At 37.7% G+C, this 20,980-nt stretch overlaps 1 protein-coding gene across 16 annotated transcripts in view; it reads left to right on the top strand.

Moving 5' to 3' along the window:
* Window positions 1-20,980, top strand: part of STAG1 (STAG1 cohesin complex component) — a 438,539-nt gene that overhangs the window by 354,672 nt on the left and 62,887 nt on the right. For all 16 annotated transcript variants that reach the window (XM_035278838.3, XM_078354162.1, XM_078354165.1 and 13 more), the window contains one exon: window positions 13,435-13,515. In XM_035278838.3, the coding sequence (XP_035134729.1) occupies window positions 13,435-13,515 (81 nt within the window). The remainder of the gene's footprint in view (window positions 1-13,434; window positions 13,516-20,980) is intronic.

Raw genomic sequence — 20,980 nt, forward strand, 5'->3', positions numbered from 1 at the left:
TGGTGGTAACATGACTGCATTTTTTAATACAGAAGATTTTGTTAAAAACAGTACATTTTTCCATATATAACTTAATTTTTTAATAAAGGATCCAAATAAAAGGAGAAGAGTAATTATTTCTCATATTTAATGAAGGTCATTTCAAAGCCAGACCATTCTGTATTTTCAGGTTTAGAAAACAGTCAGACCTGGCCGGGCATGGTGGCTCATGCTTATAATCCCAGCACTTTGGGAGGTGGATGCAGGCGGAGCATCTGAGGTCAGGAGTTTGAGACCAGCCTGACCAACGTGGAGAAACCCCATCTCTACTAAAAATACAGAATTAGCTGGGCATGGTGGCGCATGCCTGTAATTCCAGCTCCTTGGGAGTCTGAAGCAGGAAAATCACGTGAACTCAGTAGGCAGAGGTTGCGATGAGCCGAGATCGCGCCATTGCACTCCAGCCTGGGCAACAGGAGTGAAACTCCGTCTCAGATAGATAGATAGATAAGTTAGATAGACCAAAACACAATCATATAAATAAAAGAAAACATAACAGAAATTTCTGAACCAAGAGCCATAGGAAAGATTGATGTAATCTATTCTTGTATTTCACTTCTCTGGTCTAAAACTTAAAGTTACATAATTATTGTAAAAATTACTTATTTAAATTAAAATATATATTTTAAAGTTATTTTCATTACATAATTATTGTAAAAATTACTTATTTAAATTAAAATATATTTTTTAAAGTTATTTTTCTGTTGACTGAATATTCAGTTGTGTAACATGAACATTTGTATATTTTTTTAAATCTTCATAGGTTTTTAAAAGGCATGGCTAGGGCGAAGTACATGTCTCTCTGAAGACTACATGTGGTGCAACACCATTTCTTTTTCTTGAGATGGAGTCTCACTCTGAAGCCCAAGCTAGAGTGCAGTGGTGTGATCTCAGCTCACTACGACCTCTGCCTCCCGGGTTCAAGCGATTCTCCTGCCTCAGCCTCCCAAGTAGTTGGGATTACAAGCGTGCACCATAACACCTGACTACTTTTTTGTATTTTTAGTAGAGATGGGGTTTTTCCATGTTGGCCAGGCGCTGGTCTTGAACTCTTGACCTTGGGTGATCCATCTGCGTTGGCCTCCCAGCGTGCCAGCATTACAGACGTGAGCCACCAGGCTGGTCTCAACCTCCTGACCTCAAGTTTTCCACCCACCTAGGCCTCCCAAAAGTTCTGAGATTATAAGCATGAGCCACCACGCCAGGCCACAACACCATTTTTTAAAGCACCCAAACTAGCAAAATTAATGTATCATCTAATATTGTATATATGTCATAAAGCTGTATTTTTCAAGAGCAGGGGCATGAATTACATAAAGTTTAGTACAGTTGTTTAGCTGTGGTAAAGAATAGGGAAAATGTTCATTAGGTGGTTGCAAAGTTATTGGGATTATACTAGTTCTTAAATTCGATGGTCTGTTCATGTGTTTTCTTATGCTTTACAATTATTTTGATGTATCAAATATTACATTTATAAAGCTAACAAGGAACAGACAGGGTCACTTCCCTTTGCTGTTGCTATAGTCATATTTCTAAAACATCTGATCATATTACTCTTTTGTACATTTCCTAACATTTTTAGGATAGCATCCAGATTTTTTTTTATGGTAAGGTGACCATATGAATATTCTTTTAAATGAAAATTATTTTAGATGAGTATTCTTTTAAAAGTGAAGGAATACTACAAATGATTATTCCAGGAAATAGGCATAAACCAGGATGCATGCATGATTACCCTCCCTCCTTTAAGGCCCTCTGTGATCCAGTTTCTTCTGATCCAATCTTAGTTTGTGCTTACAGTTAAACTGTATCATCCTGTTCATAGTTTGTCAGTCAAGCATTCTTTGAAATTTCCATTCCTTTCCTCATATTGTCCCTTTGTTACCATATTAAATCTTAAATATTTTCTGTCAAGATTTGATACAGGTGGTTACTTCTCTAGGAAGTTTTTCTTAACCATTGTCATTCTCTCTCCCTGGCCAAAATGTGAGTCTTTCTTCTTAGCTGTCAGCTCCTGATCCTGTATGTGTATATTTTATCAAACCAATTGTTATTAATAAACTGCTATAGTTGGTACTTATTTATCTTTTCATTAGATATGGGAATATATTTTAAGCCCATATGCCTAGTGGAAAGCTTATGTACTGAATAAATACCTGTTTGAAAAACAGTGACAGTTCAGATACTGACAAATTGCCATCTTTCATTTTGGTATCTTTTAAATGATTGCTGCTTTATATCTTCATATATTTATATCTCAGAATATTTATGTACTAAGATTATTATATACATCTGTGAAATTACCTTATGCTTTGCCTCTGTGTGTGTGTGTATGTTTTGTTGTGGTTTAAAAAGCATAACATGAGGATTAAAAAAAAAATTTTAAGAGATGGGTCTCACTATGTTGCCCAGACTGATCTCAAACTCCTGGACTCAAGCAATCCTCCTGCCTGAGCCTCCCAAAGTGCTGGGATTACAGGAGTAAGCCACTGTGCCCAGCCTTCTTAATAAATTTTTAAGTATACAGCACAATATTGTTAACTATAAGCAGAGTGCTCCACATCAAATCTCTAGTTTCATTTTAATGTATAAGCTTTTTTCCTATATTAATGGGGTTTTTTGTTTTGTTTGAGACAGAGTCTTGCTCTGTCACCAGACTGAAGTGCAGTGGCGCAATCTCAGCTCACCGCAACCTATATCTCCCAGGTTCAAGTGATTCTCCTGACTCAGCCTCCCAAGAAGCTGGGACTACAGGTGCACCCCACCACACCCAGCTAATTTTTGTATTTTTATTAGAGATGGGGTTTCCCATGTTGGCCAGGATCATCTCGATCTCTTGACCTCATGATCCACCCGCCTTGGCCTCCCAAAGTGCTGGGATTACAGGCCTGAGCCACCATGCCCAACCTATAAGCTTTTGTTCTATATTAATGTTCTTAACCGTTTGTCATTTCTTTAAATACTTTACCAGTAGGAATTTTATTATATATATCATATTATGTGATGTATAAATTTTCTTTCTTTGTATATAATCAGAATTGTTCATTGTTTTCTGTTACTTTTTTCTTTCTCATACATTTCCCTACATTTCCTAATCATTTAAGTATTCAGCTTTTTCTTCTTCTAATAGCCTTATTTTTTTAGATTTAAATCTTTGAGATTTGTTTGCACAAGTCATTCATTTCACTTGGATTTCTTCTTCAAGTAATTATTTTTACCTTGTATTATAAGTATGCTCACTGTTTTATGAGGATCATGATTCTGTCTGCACAAAAGTGTCAGGTTACTGTTTTAATGGTTTAAGATGGTTTAGGTGTTGTGCACATTGTTTGGATAACCATTTGCTTGGGTTATTCTCAGTTTGCAAGGTCAACAGCAGAAATTGCTCATTGATTTATTTTGAGCCAATCACTCAGAATAGAGATAGCAAGATCTTGTTTGATATTACAGACTATAGTGTGTTCAGGGAGAAAAAGCTAGTGTCCATGGACTCCGGGCGTGGTGGCTCAAGCCTGTGATCCCAGCACTTTGGGAGGCTGAGGCGGGTGGATCACGAGGTCAAGAGATTGAGACCATCCTGGTCAACATGGTGAAACCCCGTCTCTACTAAAAATACAAAAAAAAAAAAATTAGCTGGGCATGGTGGCACGTGCCTGTAGTCCCAGCTACTCAGGAGGCTGAGGCAGGAGAATTGCCTGAATCCAGGAGGCGGAGGTTGCAGTGAGCCGAGATCGCACCATTGCACTCCAGTCTGGGTAACAAGAGTGAAACTCCATCTCAAAAAAAATTAAAAAAAAAAGAATAAAACGTAGTTTTTGCTATGTGAACTCCTGGTCCAGTGTGCTTCCCACTATACACCAAACCTCCTTTTGGAGATAAATATAAAGAGTTATTACAGGCCAAGTGCAGTGGCTGACACCTGTAATTCCAGCACTTTGGGAGGCCAAGACCGGTGGTTCACCTGAGGTCAGGAGTTCAAGACCAGCTTGGCCAACGTGCTGAAACGTCATCTCTACTAAAAATACAAAAATTGAGCCAGGCATGATAGCACATGCCTGTGATCCCAGCTACTCTAGGCTGAAGCAGGAGAATAGCTTGAACCCAGGAGCCAGAGGTTGCATTGAGCTGAGATCACACCATTGCACTCTGGACTGGGCAACAAGAGCAAAACTTTGTCTCAAAAAAAAAAAAGAGAGAGAGAGATTGCAAAAAGAGAATATAATCTCTATACCAGACTCCTGAGATACGATTTTTCTTTTTACTCTTTCTTGTTTCTAATACTTGGAATTTATATGTCAGCCTAACAATAAAATTTCAGGGTCTTGAGTTGCCAAGGATTAATGTGCGTTAGCCTGCTTCGTAATCCGTTCTTTGAGAAATCTTTTAGTTCTTTAAAATTCAGAAGTTAACCTTTTACTGCTTGAATTTTTTACTTAAGTTTTTCATGCTTCTAATGATAGTTTTTATTTTTTTATTTATGATATAGTGTCCTGCTAATAATACAGTATAAGGATAATTCCCCATTTCCTAGAATTTATTAATCTTTTCTATTTACTGAATCATTTGCTACTTTATATCACTTAAGATTTGCATCAGTGTGCATTTCTTAACATTTCCTTAAGAATGTTACTGTGAACTTTACTCTGCCATATTATTTTTAATTATTATACAACAAAATTGACTAATTTTTCTTTTTATGTACTATCTTAAGAATTTTAACATGTTTAGATTTTTGTAGTCATCACCACAATCAAGATACAGAACAGTTTCCTTATCTCAGAAGACTTCTTCATGCTATGCTTTTATAGTCATACACTCATACCACCTGAAACTCCTGGACATCAGTGATTTGTTTTTCATTACTATAGTTTCTTCTTTCTAAGATTTTCAAATAAATACAGTCTGTAACCCTTTAGAGCATAATGTCTTTTGCTGAGCATAATATCTTCCCTGAAAATAATATTTTTGAGATTAATTCAAGTGTGTGAGTCAAAGTTGGTTCCTTTTTACTGTTAAGTAATATTCCATTGTGTGGATACATCAGTTTGTTTTATCCATCCAGCCACTGAAGGACATTGAGTTGTGTCCAGAATTTGGGTGTTGTAACTAAGTCTATCATGAATATTTGTATACAATTTTTTGTCTGAACATAAATATTAATTTTTATTAAGTAAATGCCCAGGAGTAAAAGTGCTAGGATTTATGGTAAGTATATATTTAATCTTATTTGAAACTGCCAAACCATTTTCCAGAGTGGCTGTACCATTCTGCATTCCTGCCAGCAATATATGAGCTTTGAGCTTCAGTTATTGTGTATCCTTATTGGTACTTGATAATTTTTAATTTTTACTTTAGCTATCTTTCTAAGTATATAGTAGTATAATAGTATTTCATTATGCTTTTAACATATTTTTCTTTTTTTTTTTTTTTTTTTTTTTGAGATAGAGTCTTATTCTGTCGCCTAGTCGCCTAGGCTGGAATGCAGTGGTGCAATTTGGAATTACAGATGCCTGCCACCATACCCAGCTAATTTTTTGTATTTTTAATAGAAGCATTGTTCACCACATTGTCCAGGCTGGTCTTGAACTTTTGGGCTCAAGCAATCCACCCGCCTTGGCCTCCCAAAGTGCTGGGATTACATGCATGAACCACCACAACCGGCCTAACATATTTTTTCTAATACTAAAGATGTTAAGGCTGGGTGCGTTGGCACATGCTTGTAATTTCAGGACTTTGGGAGGCCGAGACAGGTATGGAGACCTGAGTCCAGGAGTATGGAGACCAGCCTGGCCAACATGTCAAAACCCCATCTCTACTAAAAATAAAAATTAGCTGGGCGTGGTAGCACACATCTGTAATCCTACCTACTAGGGAGGCTGAGGCACAAGAATGGCTTGCAGATGGAAGGCGGAGGTTGCAGTGAGCTGAGATCACACCACTCCACTCTGGCCTGGTGACAGAGAGACTCTGTCTCAAAAAAAAAGGCTGAGCGAGATGGCTTTTGCCTGTAATCCCAACACTTTGGGAGGCCGAGGCAGGTGGATCACCTGAGGTCTGGAGTTTGAGACCAGCCTGACCAACATGGAGAAACCTTGTCTCGGCCAGGTGAGGTGGCTCATGCCTGTAATCCCAGCACTTTGGGTGGCTGAGGCAGGCAGATTGCAAGATCAGGAGATCAAGACCACCCTGGTCGACATGGTGAAACCCCATCTCTACTAAAAAAAAAGAAAAGAAAAGAAAAAAAAGAATCCCAATCTCTACTAAAAATTCAAAAAAAATTAACTGGGCCTGGTGGTACATACCTGTAATCCCAGCTACTCAGGAGGCTGAGGCAGGAGAATCGCTTGAACCCGGGAGGCAGAGGTTGCAGTGAGCCGAGATTGCACTGTTGGACTCCAGCCTGGGCAAAAAGAGCAAAACTCCATCTCAAAAAAAAAAAGATATTTTTTCATGTGTTTATTTGTCAGCCTTATGTCCTCTTAGCGAGAGCCATATTTATTATTTATTTGCATCTAAAGGCTCATTTTGAAGAGGATGTTAATTTTCAGTCATATTAACCCATTCTAAAAATGATAGACCAGTATTGACTATCAGATACAATTAAGTTTAGTTCGACTCTTTTTTTTTTTTTGAGACAGAGTTTCGCTCTTGTTACCCAGACTGGAGTGCAATGGCGCGATCTCGGCTCACTGCAACCTCCGCCTCCTGGGTTCAGGCAATTCTCCTGCCTCAGCCTCCCGAGTAGCTGGGACTACAGGCGCGTGCCCACCATGCCCAGCTAATTTTTGTATTTTTAGTAGAGACGGGGTTTCACCATGTTGACCAGGATGGTCTCGATCTCTTGACCTCGTGATCCACCCGCCTCGGCCTCCCAAAGTGCTGGGATTATAGGCGTGAGCCACTGTGCCCGGCCGGTTCCACTCTTTTATGATACACATGTTCACTAAAAAGTTTGAGCTTTCTTCTATTTAAGGTCCCTTGCCAACAGAAAAGTAGAAGAGCCCACATTTTCCACTGTCATTATGTGAATTTTTAGAATTTTAAACATATCTTATAGGTGTAGATAATATGCATGTATACACATACCCATATATGCATAATCATTTTCCTTACTGTTATTCTCTAGTCTTAATTCATACTTTATTTTCCATGTAAATTTAGTTTTCTAAACTTAAACGTTTCAGAAGTTTTACCTTAATAATAAAATTAATCTTTAAGATGTGTAGTTCCTGTCATTAGCCACAAGCTGAATGATTCTCACTAATTCAACCAGTTAGAGATAAAAAGCTATAGTTCTTTTAAAGAGATAAAAGCAATTATCAAGGAAAGGGGCTAATAAGAAACTTATTTTGATTAAAGTAGTGCTGGCTGCTATAATCAGTTAATTTCAGTATCTCAGGGCTTAACACAGTAGAAATTTATTTCTCACATTCATAACCATAAATTATCATTGGGGGAAGTAGGGTGTCACTGCTCCCCCAGTCATTCAGGGACCAAAGTTTTCTTGGGATATTGGTGTCCTGGCAGAAAGGAGAAGATAGAAAAGGCACTCCTGCTTCTTAACTTGCCTAGAAATGTACAATACACATTAGCGTTTCTTTCCAGGAACAACATTTTTTTTTTTCATGGAAACAGGAGGTCAAAGAAGGTGGGTTGGATACTTACTGTCATGTGATGATCCTCTCCAAGATTACAACAGTGGCCTGCCTTTCTCAATTTTTCATTCCTTGTTTTTTGTTTCATTTGTCCTCCAGAAAGATGAAGTTATTGAATAATGACTTGTGAACACATTAGGATAACATTGCTGATGTGAAGGATAAAATACCAAAATGGCTAATAGTAAAGCTTGAAAGAAGAAGTTCTAAGTTTTGTTTTGGTGTCTGATCAGCTATATTGTTACAGAATTATGTCTGTGAGAAAGCAGAATGTTTCCCAGTCAATAAGAGCAAACTTTTTTATTTTAAGGTAATGCAGTGGAGTCCCTTTAAAAGTAAACTTAAAAGGAATACCAATGTGTGAAACAGATTGAAATGGTAATTCTTTATTTGAAAGATGTAATGGGACAACCAAGTGTCTCTGTTCCCTCATAACCCCTGAAAAGAAACTTCTTTAAAACTATGGAATAGCTTGAAATATTTCTAGCATAGGATAATAGAAAATTAGAAGGAAAGGAAGTGATATTTATAATGAGTAGAACAAGGTTATAACCAAAATAAAGCAATTCTTCAATATTACTCTTTTCCAGCTTAATTTCCCATTGGTTATTATTTATATATCACTCTTTTAGTAATTTAACAAATAGGGTTGTTTCAAATTCAAGGGAATTTTTTTTTTACATTTTTTCTATTGCATTTTAGGTTTGGGGGTACATGTGAAGAACATGCAAGTTAGTTGCATAGGTACACACATGGCAGTGTGATTTGCTGCCTTCCTCCCCCTCACCTGTATCTGGCATTTCTCCCCATGCTGTCTCTTCCCAACTCCCCACCAGGCACTGTGCCTCTCCTATTCCCCCCAACAGACCCCAGTGTGTAGTGCTTCCCTCCCTGTGTCCATGTGTTCTCATTGTTCAATACCCGCCTATGAGTGAGAACATGTGGTATTTCATTTTCTGTTCTTGTGTCAGTTTGCTGAGAATGATGTTCTCCAGGTTCATCCATGTCCCTACAGAGGACACGAACTCATCATTTTTGATGGCTGCATAATATTCCATGGGATATATGTGCCACATCAAATTTAAGGGAATTTTTTAAATCTTGTCTTTTCTTTCCTTGCAGACCTCATTACCATTGTACTTAAAACTGTAATTTAGAATTTATCTTAAGGTATTTCAGAACCCTTGAACATCTTCTAAGTGTATTAGGGTGATTTGTTTAGCACTAATGTTTATAACTTGACAGTGTTTCAGTACTCTATTTTCTTCATTCTGACATGAGTTATTTAATTATTATTAAATAATTATTATTAAAATAAAATAATTAGTAAATAAAATAAAATCCTCACATCATCTGATTAATGTTGCACCAAAGGCAGCACCACTCATTCCTGTAATTCTTTTTTTCTTTCCATTTTTTTTTCAAGACAGTCTCTCACTCTGTTGCCCAGGCTGGAGTACATTGAGGTGATCTTGACTCACTGCAACCTCTGCCTCCCTAGTTCAAGTCTTTCTCTTGCCTCAGCCTCCGTAGTAACCAAGATTGCAGACATGTGCCACCATGCTTGGCTAATTTTTGTATTTTTAGTAGAGATGGGGTTTTGCCATGTTGGCCAAGCTGGTCTTCAACTCATGACCTCAGGTGATCCATCCATCTTGGCGTCCCAAAGTGCAGGGACTACAGATGTGAGCCACCACACCCAGGGCCAGGTCATTCTTCATACCCCTAATTCTTTAAGAGTTACTCTCAGGGCATATTGGAAATATCTTTTGCTTGAGTGATCTGAATATTTAAAATTTATTATTATTTTTTTCTTTTTTAGACAGTGTCACACTCTGTTACCCAGACTGGTGTGCAGTGGCGTGCATGTTTTTCTTTGAGTGCAAATGTACATAGCTGAGATTTTTTTTTAAGATGGCATGTGCTTTGAAAAGAGGATATTGCATTTTTAAGAGTTTAAAAATCTTATGAGTGAGAAATAGAAAAGAAACTTACTTTCACCTCTTTAGAAGAAATAAAAGATGTTTCTCATTTAAAAAAGAAAAAAATCATGCAGGTGCCTGTGTGATCTCGACTCACTACAACCTCCACCTCCTGGATTCAAGTGATTCCCTTGTCCCAGCCTCCGAGTAGCTGGAACTACAGAAATGTGCCATGATGCCTGGTAATTTTTTTTGTATTTTTAGTTGAGATGGGGTTTCACCATGTTGGCCAGGCTCGTCTTGAACTCCTGACGTCAGATGATCTGCCCACCTTGGCCTTCTAAAGTGCTGGGATTACAGATGTGAGCCACCCCGCCTAGCTGGAAACGTGAAAATTTTAAAGTAAAATCAGCTAGTTCAGGTGCGGTGGCTCACACCTGTAATCCCAACACTTTGGTTTATCACGAGGACAGGAGTTCGAGACCAGCCTGGCCAACATCGTGAAACCCCATCTCTACTAAAAATATAAAAATTAGCCGGGTGTGGTGGCAGGTGCCTGTAGTCCCAGCTACTTGGGAGGCTGAGGCAGGAGAATCGCTTGAACCTGGGAAGCAGAGGTTGCAGTGAGCTAAGACCACATCATTGCACTTCAGCCCAGGTGACAGAGTGAGACTCCATCTTAAAAAAAAAAAAGAGGGCTGGGCATGATGACTCATGCCTGTAATCCCAGTCCTTCAGGAGACCAAGGTGGGTGGATCACAAGGTCAGGAGTTCAAGACCAGCCTTAGCAACATGGTGAAACCACGTGTCTACTAAAAATACAAAAATTAGCTGGGCATGGTGGCACATGCCTGTAATCCCAGCTACTTGGGAGGCTGAGGCAGGAAAATCACTTGAACCCAGGAGGTAGAGTTTGCAGTGAGCCAAGATCAAGCCATTGCACTTCAGCCTGGGTGACAGAGCAAGACTCCATCTCAAAAAAAAGAAAAGGAAAAATGAGCTAAAACTATCAACTACTTCCTGCAGCATTCTACTTATTGATTTCCCTTTTAACTTATCTACATATGCTCACCTTTATGGTTTGTAGTATATCAAGTGAGGAAGATAATAGTTACACTAGATAAATTTACCAATTAAATAATTGAATATTTGCCGAGCGCAGTAGCTCACACCTATAATCCTAGCACTTTGGTCAAAGCAGGTGGATCACCTGAGGTCAAGAGTTCAAGACCAGCCTGACCAACATGGGGCACCCTCCGTCTCTACTAAAAATACAAAACTTAGCTGGGCATCATGGCACGTGCCTGTAATCTGAGCTACTTAGGAAGCTGAGACAGGAGAATCTCGCTTTAACTCCAGAGGCGGAGGTTGCATTGAGCTGAGATGGCACCACTGCATTCCAGCCTGGGTGACAGAGCGTGACTCTGTCTCAAAAATAAAACAAATAATGGAATATCAATATTAAGTGTGCTTTATTGTAAAACGGTACATCATTTATTCAAAAGATGTAGTAAAAGACCTATTCAAGGCCTGGTGCGGTGGCTCACACCTGTAATCCCCAGTACTTTGGGATGCCTAGGTGGACCGATCACAAGTTCAGGAGTTTGAGACTTGCCTGGTCAATATGGTAAAAACTCGTCTCTACTAAAAATACAAAAAAAAAAAAAAAATTAGCTGGGCGTGGTGGTGCACACAACTGTAGTCCCAGCTACTCGGGAAGCTGAGGCAGAAGAATCACATCAACCCAGGAGGCAGAGGTTGCAGTGAGCTAAGGTTGCAGTGAGCCAAGATTGCGCCACTGCACTCCGGTCTCGGTGACACAGAAAGACTCCACCTCAGAAAAAAAAAAAAAGAGCTATCAAAATTGGAATTCTCTTTTACATTATGATCCTTTATCAGTTTTACTTTCCTGAATTCTGATATTTATCTTTCTGGAAAACAGAGACAAAAGACTTGAGTAGATCTTTCAGGAAACAGAAATTCAAATGCCAATAAAAACTGAGAAAGTGGCGGGCACTGGTGACTCACGCCTGTAATCCCTGCACTTTGGGAGGCCGAGGCAGGCAGATCACCAGGTCAGGAGCTTGGGACCAGCCTGGCCAACATAGTGAAACCCCATCTCTACTAAAAATACAAAAATTAGCCAGGCATGGTGGCAGACACCTGTAATCTCAGCTACTCAGGAGGCAGAGGCAGGAGAATCACTCAAACCCGGGAGATGGAGGTTGCACTGAGCCAGGATTGCATCATTGCACTCCAGCCCAGGTGACAGTGCAAGACTCCATCTCAAAAAAAAAAAGTAAAAGAAAAAATACTCCTCCTCCTTGTATTTAGAGAAATGTAAGTTAAAACCACTACCCATATGCAAAAGAATCTCCAGACTTAAAGCAATGTGATACCAAGTGTTGGTAGAAACATGAAGACATGGCAACTGTCAATGACTAGTAGCTGCTAACAGTTTGGTAATATCTAATAACATTCTACAAACACCTACTGTATGATCCAGCAGTCCTATTCTTTGAGCTGAATAGGAATAGGATTTTGTCTCTATTTTCCAGAGAAACAAATATCAGAATCGAGGAAAGTAAAATTGATTAAATATTATAACAAAAGAATTCTAATTTGGATAGATCTTTTCTACATTTTTGTTTTAATACTTGATGTCTCTTATTGCAATTAAACATACCTAATAATATTGATATTCTCAAAGTGTGGTCTGTGAATCCTTGGGGGTTTCCAGGACAAGTCCATGAAGTCAAAACTGTTTTCATGGTAAGATCAAGATGTTGTTTGCTTTTTTTTTCACTTTCACGATTTTGCAAGTGTGCTGTGGAGTATTGATGTCATACCAAGGAATATCCATGTTCTCTGCAAAGGTTATTAAAATATACCTTTTTCCAAACTACTTTGTGAGAGTGAATTTTCTTCATATACTTCGATGAAAACAATATATTGTAACAATGCAAAACATATATAAGCATGTTCATCACAATATTATCCATAATGTACTAAAACTCAAAGCAGTGTAAAAGTTTATCAGTGATAGATGAATGGGGGTATTCTAAATATTACACAAAACTAAAAACTAATGAACTCTAGGTACATGCAACATATATAAATCTGAAACATATGTTAAATGAAAAAAGACTCAAAGTAATACATATTGTATGATTACGTTTATGTACTGTTCAACAGTATGCATAAAAAACTTTAGGAGTGCAGACTTAGGGAGTTAAAATACGCCAATTCCCAAGTAATTCATAATAACTGTTGCCCTTGGCAGAAGAAGGATATATTGGAAGGAGATACTGGCAATGTTTTATTTCTTGATGCGGGTGGTGGTTACACAGGTACTTTTGCTTTATATTCATTAAGCTTTATACTTATAAATGTACTTTGTGATATGATTATTTTCACGTTAAAATGCTTCAAAACAAGTAGAAATTTTTTAGAAAATGTGGGTAAATATTTTAGATTCAGATATTTCAACTATACAGTTTGGATAAAAATAATTTCATAAGTCTACTTTTAAAAATTTTGATTAAGCAAAATATTCATGACACTACATTTTTGTTTAGACATAGTGCTATTTCAGTGTATATTTATTTCCATATGTTGTGTCTTTATTCTCCAGATTGATCTATTCGTTTGTCCTTTTTAACCAAATATTTTATACTTTCTCATTAATTATACAAAAATTTGGACTTGAAGCTTTGCCATAAAATAACAACTGTGATAAATATTATTATCTTAGTACTGTGCAAACAGATTATCTCTTTTTTTAGTTTTTCATTAAATTTTTTTTTCATTTGATACAGATAGTCGTGCAAGCACTGCAGTGTTCCCATTACTCAATTCTTTGGCAGTTGGTGAAAATTACAGATGGTTCTCCGTCCAAAGTAAGTAAGCGTTTCTGTAGGTAGAAGGGTTATTACTGAAATAATAACCTTGCATAATTATTTAATAATTTATTAGTTATTATATAATATAAATTATAATGTTTAAAAATATATATTATTATTACCAGTTTTTGGTCTATTTTATGAGTAAGTATATATTACCTCTTTGGGAAGAGCCAAAATCTTCAAGCAAAAGACACATAGTTGTTTGTACATATATAGAGAGAGATATATAGTTATATATCTACACACACACACAGAAATTAAAAATTCTTACTAAAAAGTCACTGTAGTCGACACAAGAACTTTTTTTTTTTTTAATAAGATGGGATTTCACCATGATGGCCAGGCTGGTCTTGAACTCCTGACCTCAGGTAATCCACCAACCTCGGCCTCCCAAAGTGCGAGGATTACAGGATTGAGCCACCACACCTGGCCAACGCAAGAACTCTTACAGGTAACATGCTATTAAAAAGAATAACACTGAGGCTGGGCCTGGTGGCTCACACCTGTAATCCCAGCACTCTAGGAGGCTGAGGCAGGCAGATCACTTGAGGTCAGGAGTTCAAGACCAGCCTGGCCAACATGATGAAACTTCATCTCCACTAAGAATACACAAATTAGTCGGGCATGGTGGTGCACACCGTTAGCCTCGGGAGGCTGAGGCAGGAGAATCATTTGAACCTGGGAGGTGGAGGTTCCAGTGAACCCAGATCATACCACTACACTCCAGTTGGGGTGACAAAACAAGTCTCCATCTAAAAAAAAAAAAGAAAAAAAAAAAATACAAAAATCAGTAGGTGTGGTGGCAGATGCCTGTAATCCCAGCTACTCAGGAGGCTGAGGCAGGAGAATCACTTGAACCTAGGAGGCAGAGATTGCAGTGAGCCAAGATTTCATCATTGTACTCCAACCTGGTTAACAAGAGCAAAACTCTATCTCAAAAAAAAAAAAAAAGAATAACATCATTGAAAGGTAATAATATGTAGCTTTTGATTCTAGCATATGATACATAGGGACACAAAGTGAACAACCTTCTTGAAGTTAAAAACAACTTAAATGTTGGGTTAAAAAAATTTTTTTTAATGTATCCATGACCATGCAAAACAGAAAGAAAAATGTGGGCTAGGGATTAAATGAAAGTAAGATCAAGAAAGCCAAAAAAGACACTGAAGCCAGCTTTACCTTGAGGATCTTTTCTAATGTAGATAGTTGAAGGTCTTTCCAGGTTAGAATGTATCATAGGTGGCTACATCTCCATGAAAATTTTGAGATTCTAAAGTGCTACTCTTAGCACAGGGGTGAACTAGAAATAAACCCACTCCGGTCCCATTTAGGGGCTGAGGGATTATATGGAAAAAAGCCTGTCTTAAAATTTGTCATTGATTAGGCCGGGTGTGGGGGCTCACATCTGTAATCCAAGCACTTTGGAGGCCAAGGTGGGTGGACACCTGAGGTCGGGAGTTCAAGACCAGCCTGACCAACACAGTGAAACCCTGTCTTTTAAATAAAGTAATTAATAATAAATAAAAATAAAAATTTGTCATTGATTAAAATGGGGAAAAATAAATATCCTATTAAAGTTTATAACTATGACTTAGCTTTTACCTAGGTTTTCACCTGAATTCATATTTTTATGGTAAAAAAGAAAAGTTGAAATTTTGATTAAGTGTTCTATAGTGGTGGTATCCCCAAACACCTAACAGAATCATATCTAAATTTCTTCTAAAGGAACTTGCCTTGAAGAATTTTTTACAAGTAAAATCTTAAGAAAAGTGAATACATGGTAAAAATATCACTCAAGGCCAAGCTTGGTGGCTCACTCCTGAAATCCTAGCACTTTGGGAGGCTGAGGTGTGTGGATCACAAGGTCAGATGTTAAAGAACAGCCTGACCAACATGGTAAAATCCTGTCTCTACTAAAAATACAAAAATTAGCTGGGCGTGGTGGTGTATCCCTATAATCCCAGCGACTGGGGGATGCTGAGACAGGGAGCATTTCTTGAACCTGGGTGGCAGAGATTGCAGTGAGCCAAGATCATGCCATTGCACTCTAGCCTGGGCGGCAGAGCGAGACTCTGTCTCAAAAAAAAAAAGGAAAAGAAAGCAACCATGAAGAGAATCAGACAAAAAAATAGTTCATATTGGAATTAGCTGCCACCAATATAAAGTAAATGTTTCAGTTATTTCATGTAATGAGAGGCTTGAACATGAGTAAAAAGCAAACATTTGCTAAAGAACCAAATAGATATTTGAAAAAAGAATCAAATACAAATATTAGTATATCTGTATATTTGCAAAACAGAAGCTGCTTAACCAGTAAACTTGATTAATGCATTTGCATATAGAATCAACAGCTTGATATGCATTGTTATTTTTTCAGAGTAAGAATTTTTTCTTTTTTTTGTGAGTATTAATTTGAGGATCTCTGCATGTGGAAAGTAGTTGGATTTTTATTATTTTTTTTAATTAGAAGAATGGTAATATATTAGCCTCTTGGTTTTTCTCTTTTGTTAGTAATTTCAGTCTTGAAAAGCAAAAATAACAGTTAACCTTTTTATTAGTAATAAAAGCCACTTTAAAACGGTATTCTAGAAATACAAAATTAGCCAGGCATTGGCGGCGCACGTCTGTAATTCTAGCTATTTGGAGGCTGAAGCACGAGAATCACTTTAACTTGAACCTGGAAGGCGGAGGTTGCAGTGAGCCAGTATTGTGCCACTTGTACTCCAGCCTGGGTGACAGAGCAAGACTGTCTCAAAAAAAAAAAAAAAAAAAAAAAAACAAAACACACAACCATGTTACATTTTCATGTTTTTTTGAAATGTTCTTTAATTTGATAAAGTTAAAGGAGACTGAATTTATGTATTAAAATTTGATAGGAAGGATTTAATAATTATACACACTTTTATTACTCTTCTGATTTTTAAATTTTTTTTAGACATCATTTTTGTTGAGTTACTTGTATTTTGACTAAATATTGATAATTGCATTTAGTAAATTTAGAATATATTCTTTCCTAAATATTTAGCATAATGGATGGTTAATTCCTCAGTGTAAATCTATTAATAATTCAAATTTTTTCTTTTTTTTGGAATCAGAGTCTTGCTCTGTCACCCAAGCTGGAGTCCATGGGGGCAGTCTTGGCTCATGCAACCCCCACCTCCCAGGTTCAACTGATTGTCCTGCCTCAGTCTCCTGAGTAGCTGGAATTACAGGTGCATGTCACCATACCCAGCTAATTTTTGTAATTTTAGTAGAGATGGGTTTCACCATGTTGGCCAGGCTGATCTCAAACTCGTGATCTCAAGTGATCCACCCACCTCAGCCTCCCAAAGTGCTGGGATTACAGGTGTGAGCCACTGCTCCCAGCCTAAATTTTGTCTTTTTACAACTATATTCCATAATTGGCATGAGAATCTCTATTCTCAAATCTACTTCTTTGAATATTTTCTACTTTTTAATCTTGTTACAGCAGAATTGTTTTGAAAGTCCTTGTCTCTCTATCTTTGTCTAACACATTATCCTAATAAAAGATACTTTTATTTTTGTCATTAGTCATACTACATATTTCATTGGCAATGCAGATTTTATTACCAGAACTGATTTGGTTTGGTTTTTGAGACAAGGTCTCACTCTGGTTGCCCACTGTCATGGCTCACTGCAGCCTCAACCTCGTGGGCTCAGGTTATCCTCCCACCTTAGCCCCCAAAGTAGCTGGGACTACAGGCATGCATCACCACACCTGGCTACTTTTTTTTTTTTTTTTTTGAGACAGAGTCTTGCTCTGTTGTCCAGGCTAGAGTGCAATGGCATGATCTTGGCTCACTGCAACCTCTGCCTCTCAGATTCAAGCAGTTCTCCCGCCTCACTTTCCGAGTAACTATGATTACAGAGGTGTGCCACCACGCCTGACTAATTTTTGTATTTTTAGTAGAGACAGTTTCACCATGTTGGCCACACTGGTCTCAAACTCCTGACCTCAGGTGATCCACCCATCTTGGCCTCACAAAGTGTTGGGATTACAGGCATGAGCCACCACCCCCTACCCACTGATTTTCTTTATGCTGGAAAGAGTGCTGCAGCATCTGTTATGTACTTAATTCATTTGATTTGCATTTATAGTTTGGTGGGTGCATTTATATCATGTGAAAATTTTTTTACTTAGATATTTCTCTCTCAAGTTATTTATTTTCATTTTGAAGTTGTTGGTCTTTTTTTTTTTAAAGTCCAAGATATATTCAGTAATCATGTGCATCAGTTCTGTTTATAATTTTTAAATGGTACTCTTAAGTTATAATCTTCAAAAGGATGAATTTATTTTTTCCAAGAGGTGCTGAAGGAAGAAAGCATGAATTTTTAAGACACATACAAACTTTAAAAATTCATGTTTCATCTGGGCACAGTAGCTTACACCTGTAATCCCAGTACTTTGGGAGGCTGAGGTGGGTGGATCATGAGGTCAAGAGGTCGAGACTATCCTAACCAACTTTGTTTCTACTAAAAACAGAAAAATTAGCTGGTTGTGGTGGTGTGTTTCTATAGCCCCAGCTACTTGGGAGGCTGAGGCAAGATAATCATTTTAACCGAGGATACAGAGGTTACAGTGAGCCGAGATCCTGCCTCTGCACTCCAGCCTGGTGACAGAGCAAGACTCTGTCTCAAAAAAACAAAATTTATGTTTCAGGCTAGGCATGGTGGATCATGCCTGTAATCCTAGCACTTCGGGAGGCCAAGGTAGGCGGATCACTTGAGGTCAGGAGTTTGAGACCAGCCTGACCAACAGAGTGAAACCCTTCCTCTACTAAAATACAAAAATTAGCCAAGTGTGGTGATGCATACCTGTAGTCCTAGCTACTCAGGAGGCTGAGGCAGGAGAATTACATGAACCCATGGGAAGTGGAGATTACTCTGATGGGATATTGTACCATTTACACTCCAGCCTAAGCAACAGAGTGAGACTGTCTCAAAAAAAAGAAAAAAAAAAATAGCTGAAGCATAGGAGGGGACTTTGGTGTTGTCATTACCTTATTAGTGTTTTACATTTTGTTTATTTGTTTTGAGACAGAGTCTCACTCTGTTGCCCAGGCTAGAGCTCAGTGGCATGATTTCAGCTCACTTCCAGCTCCGCCATTTTAGTTCAAATGATTCTCCTGCCTCAGTCTCCTGAGTAGCTGGAATTAGTCACCCACCACCACATCTGGCTAATTTTTGTATTTAGTAGAGACAGAATTTCACCATGTTGGCCAGGCTGGTCTCGAACTCTTGACCTCCAATGATCCACCCTCCTTAGCTTACCAAAGTGTTTGGATTAGAGGCATGAGCCATTGCACCTAAACCTGTGTTTTACAATTTATAAATCACATAAACCGAAATGTATTAATTTAACTCCTGGTGATAATCCTATAAAGTGGATGTTATCATAATCCTATTGCATAGCTAAGGAACCTGAGCCTTCCAGGGATTGGGACTTGTCTGAGATCACAGACTTATAGCACAAGTCTTTTGAATCTTCCTAGTGGTCTGTTATCACTTTTTAAATTTTGTATTATTGAGCTTTTGATACAACTAATTCTGCAGACTTTTGTGGTGGTGGGTTTTTTTAATTTTTAACAAATTTTCTAAGGGCATCTTGGTTGACTCGTTATGGAACGCAAATTAGCAATGTCTGCTGATCAGTTGGGTGCTGTCACATCACTAGATTTCTTTCAGCATTCTGTGTGCCTAAAGCCATGTAGGTGAGAAGTTACTGTGGTTTTAAGTGGTTCAGTTTGTGATGCCAGGACTAACAGTATATGGAAGTCTTCTGTTATAATGCACTTTTTTTTTTCTTAATTTTTTTCCTGAAGTTTAAATGTAATATGGTAGACACTGGGATATTTATAAATGTTAAGTGTATTTGATATTTGTAATGTTGGTCATTTAGAAGCAACCTGAAAGTTTATTATATGAAGTAATTTTGTTTTATTTTATTGAGAAAATGTTAAAATGAGATGGGTCATTTGGATAGGGAGCAAGCCAGCTTGATAGACCACTATCTGTAGTTATTAATGTATTTATAGAAATGTTTAAATCTCTCAAGAGATCACTTCCATTTTTATTAATAAACTATGCTTATTTTTTAATATAAAATACAAGGTAGAATTATTCTTATAAATTTGGGCTCTCCTACATGAGCATATGCTCATCATAGAAGAAGAAATATAAAAATGTTAATGTAAACAAAATAAAACTGAATCTTACCACTTGTAGATAACCACAGTTAATATTTTGGTGTGTTTTCTTCTATTAGTTTTTCTTTTCTTGAGGTTGAGTCTCGCACTGTTGCCCAGGTTGGAGTGCAGTGGTGCAGTCTCTGCTCACTGCAACCTTCGCCTGCCAGGTTCAAACGATTCTCCTGCCTCAGCCTCCCAAGTAGCTGGGACTATAGGCATGTACCACCATGCCCAGCTAATTTTTTTATTTTTAGTAGAGACAGGGTTTCACTATATTAGCCAGGATGGTCTCGATCCCCTGACCTCATGATCCACCCACCTTGGTCTCCCAAAGTGCTGGATTACAGGCGTGAGCCACCGAGCCTGGCCTAGTACTTTTTTTTTAATTTTATCGAGATTACAGTGTACTTTCAATTGTATCTTCTCTTCAATTAACATATTTTCTTCAGTTACTATGAAATTTTTATAGAGAATATTTTTAATATATGCCTAGTCCATTTTGTAGCTATACCATAATTTATTTTACCTCTCTTTGATATTTAGGTTTAAATATTTTTACTAATAATGCTGTGATGGTGGGCATTCTGGTGCAAAAGCTTGTTGTATATACTTTTTTCATTGTTTCATCTTGTAATCTTAAAAATGAAATTGCTAGGTCAATAATTGTTTGTACTTTTAAGGTTCTTGATACATACTGCCAAATTGCTTTTTAAAGAGTACTTTCTAAAATTTATTTTTCTTTCCTATTGTCATGAACACTGTCACTCAGGAAATTATGAATGGTAGTTATAATTTAGGTTTAAATTCAAGTTATAATTTAACTCATTTAACATTATTAAATGAAGTATGTGAGAAGAGTATATTAAGAAAAAGCTTAGATGGTTATTTGAAATGGAAGTGCACTGGGTTTCACCAATGAGTATTTTCTCTGTTCCCCTAATTTCCAGAGTTGGAACCTCTGGGGCAGTCTTACAGGTCATGCTCAGTATACTTTGCTTCAGTGCCCACTAGTGCTGGTTCTGTAAAAGCAGCCTTCGTTTTTTCTTTGTAGCAAAAAAACATCCTTCTTCCTTTAACTCCTTCTGGATATATACAAAGACATTAAAAGAGTCAGATAGATAAGAATTAGGGCTAAAATGGGCAGGCATGGCTGCTTACACCTGTAATCCCAGCACTTTGGGAGGCTGAGGTGGGTGGATCACAAGGTCAGGAGATCAAGACCATCCTAACCAACATGGTGAAACCCCAGC

The sequence above is a fragment of the Callithrix jacchus genome, chromosome 17 (genome assembly GCF_049354715.1).
Source record: "Callithrix jacchus isolate 240 chromosome 17, calJac240_pri, whole genome shotgun sequence".
Lineage (NCBI taxonomy): Eukaryota > Metazoa > Chordata > Mammalia > Primates > Cebidae > Callithrix > Callithrix jacchus.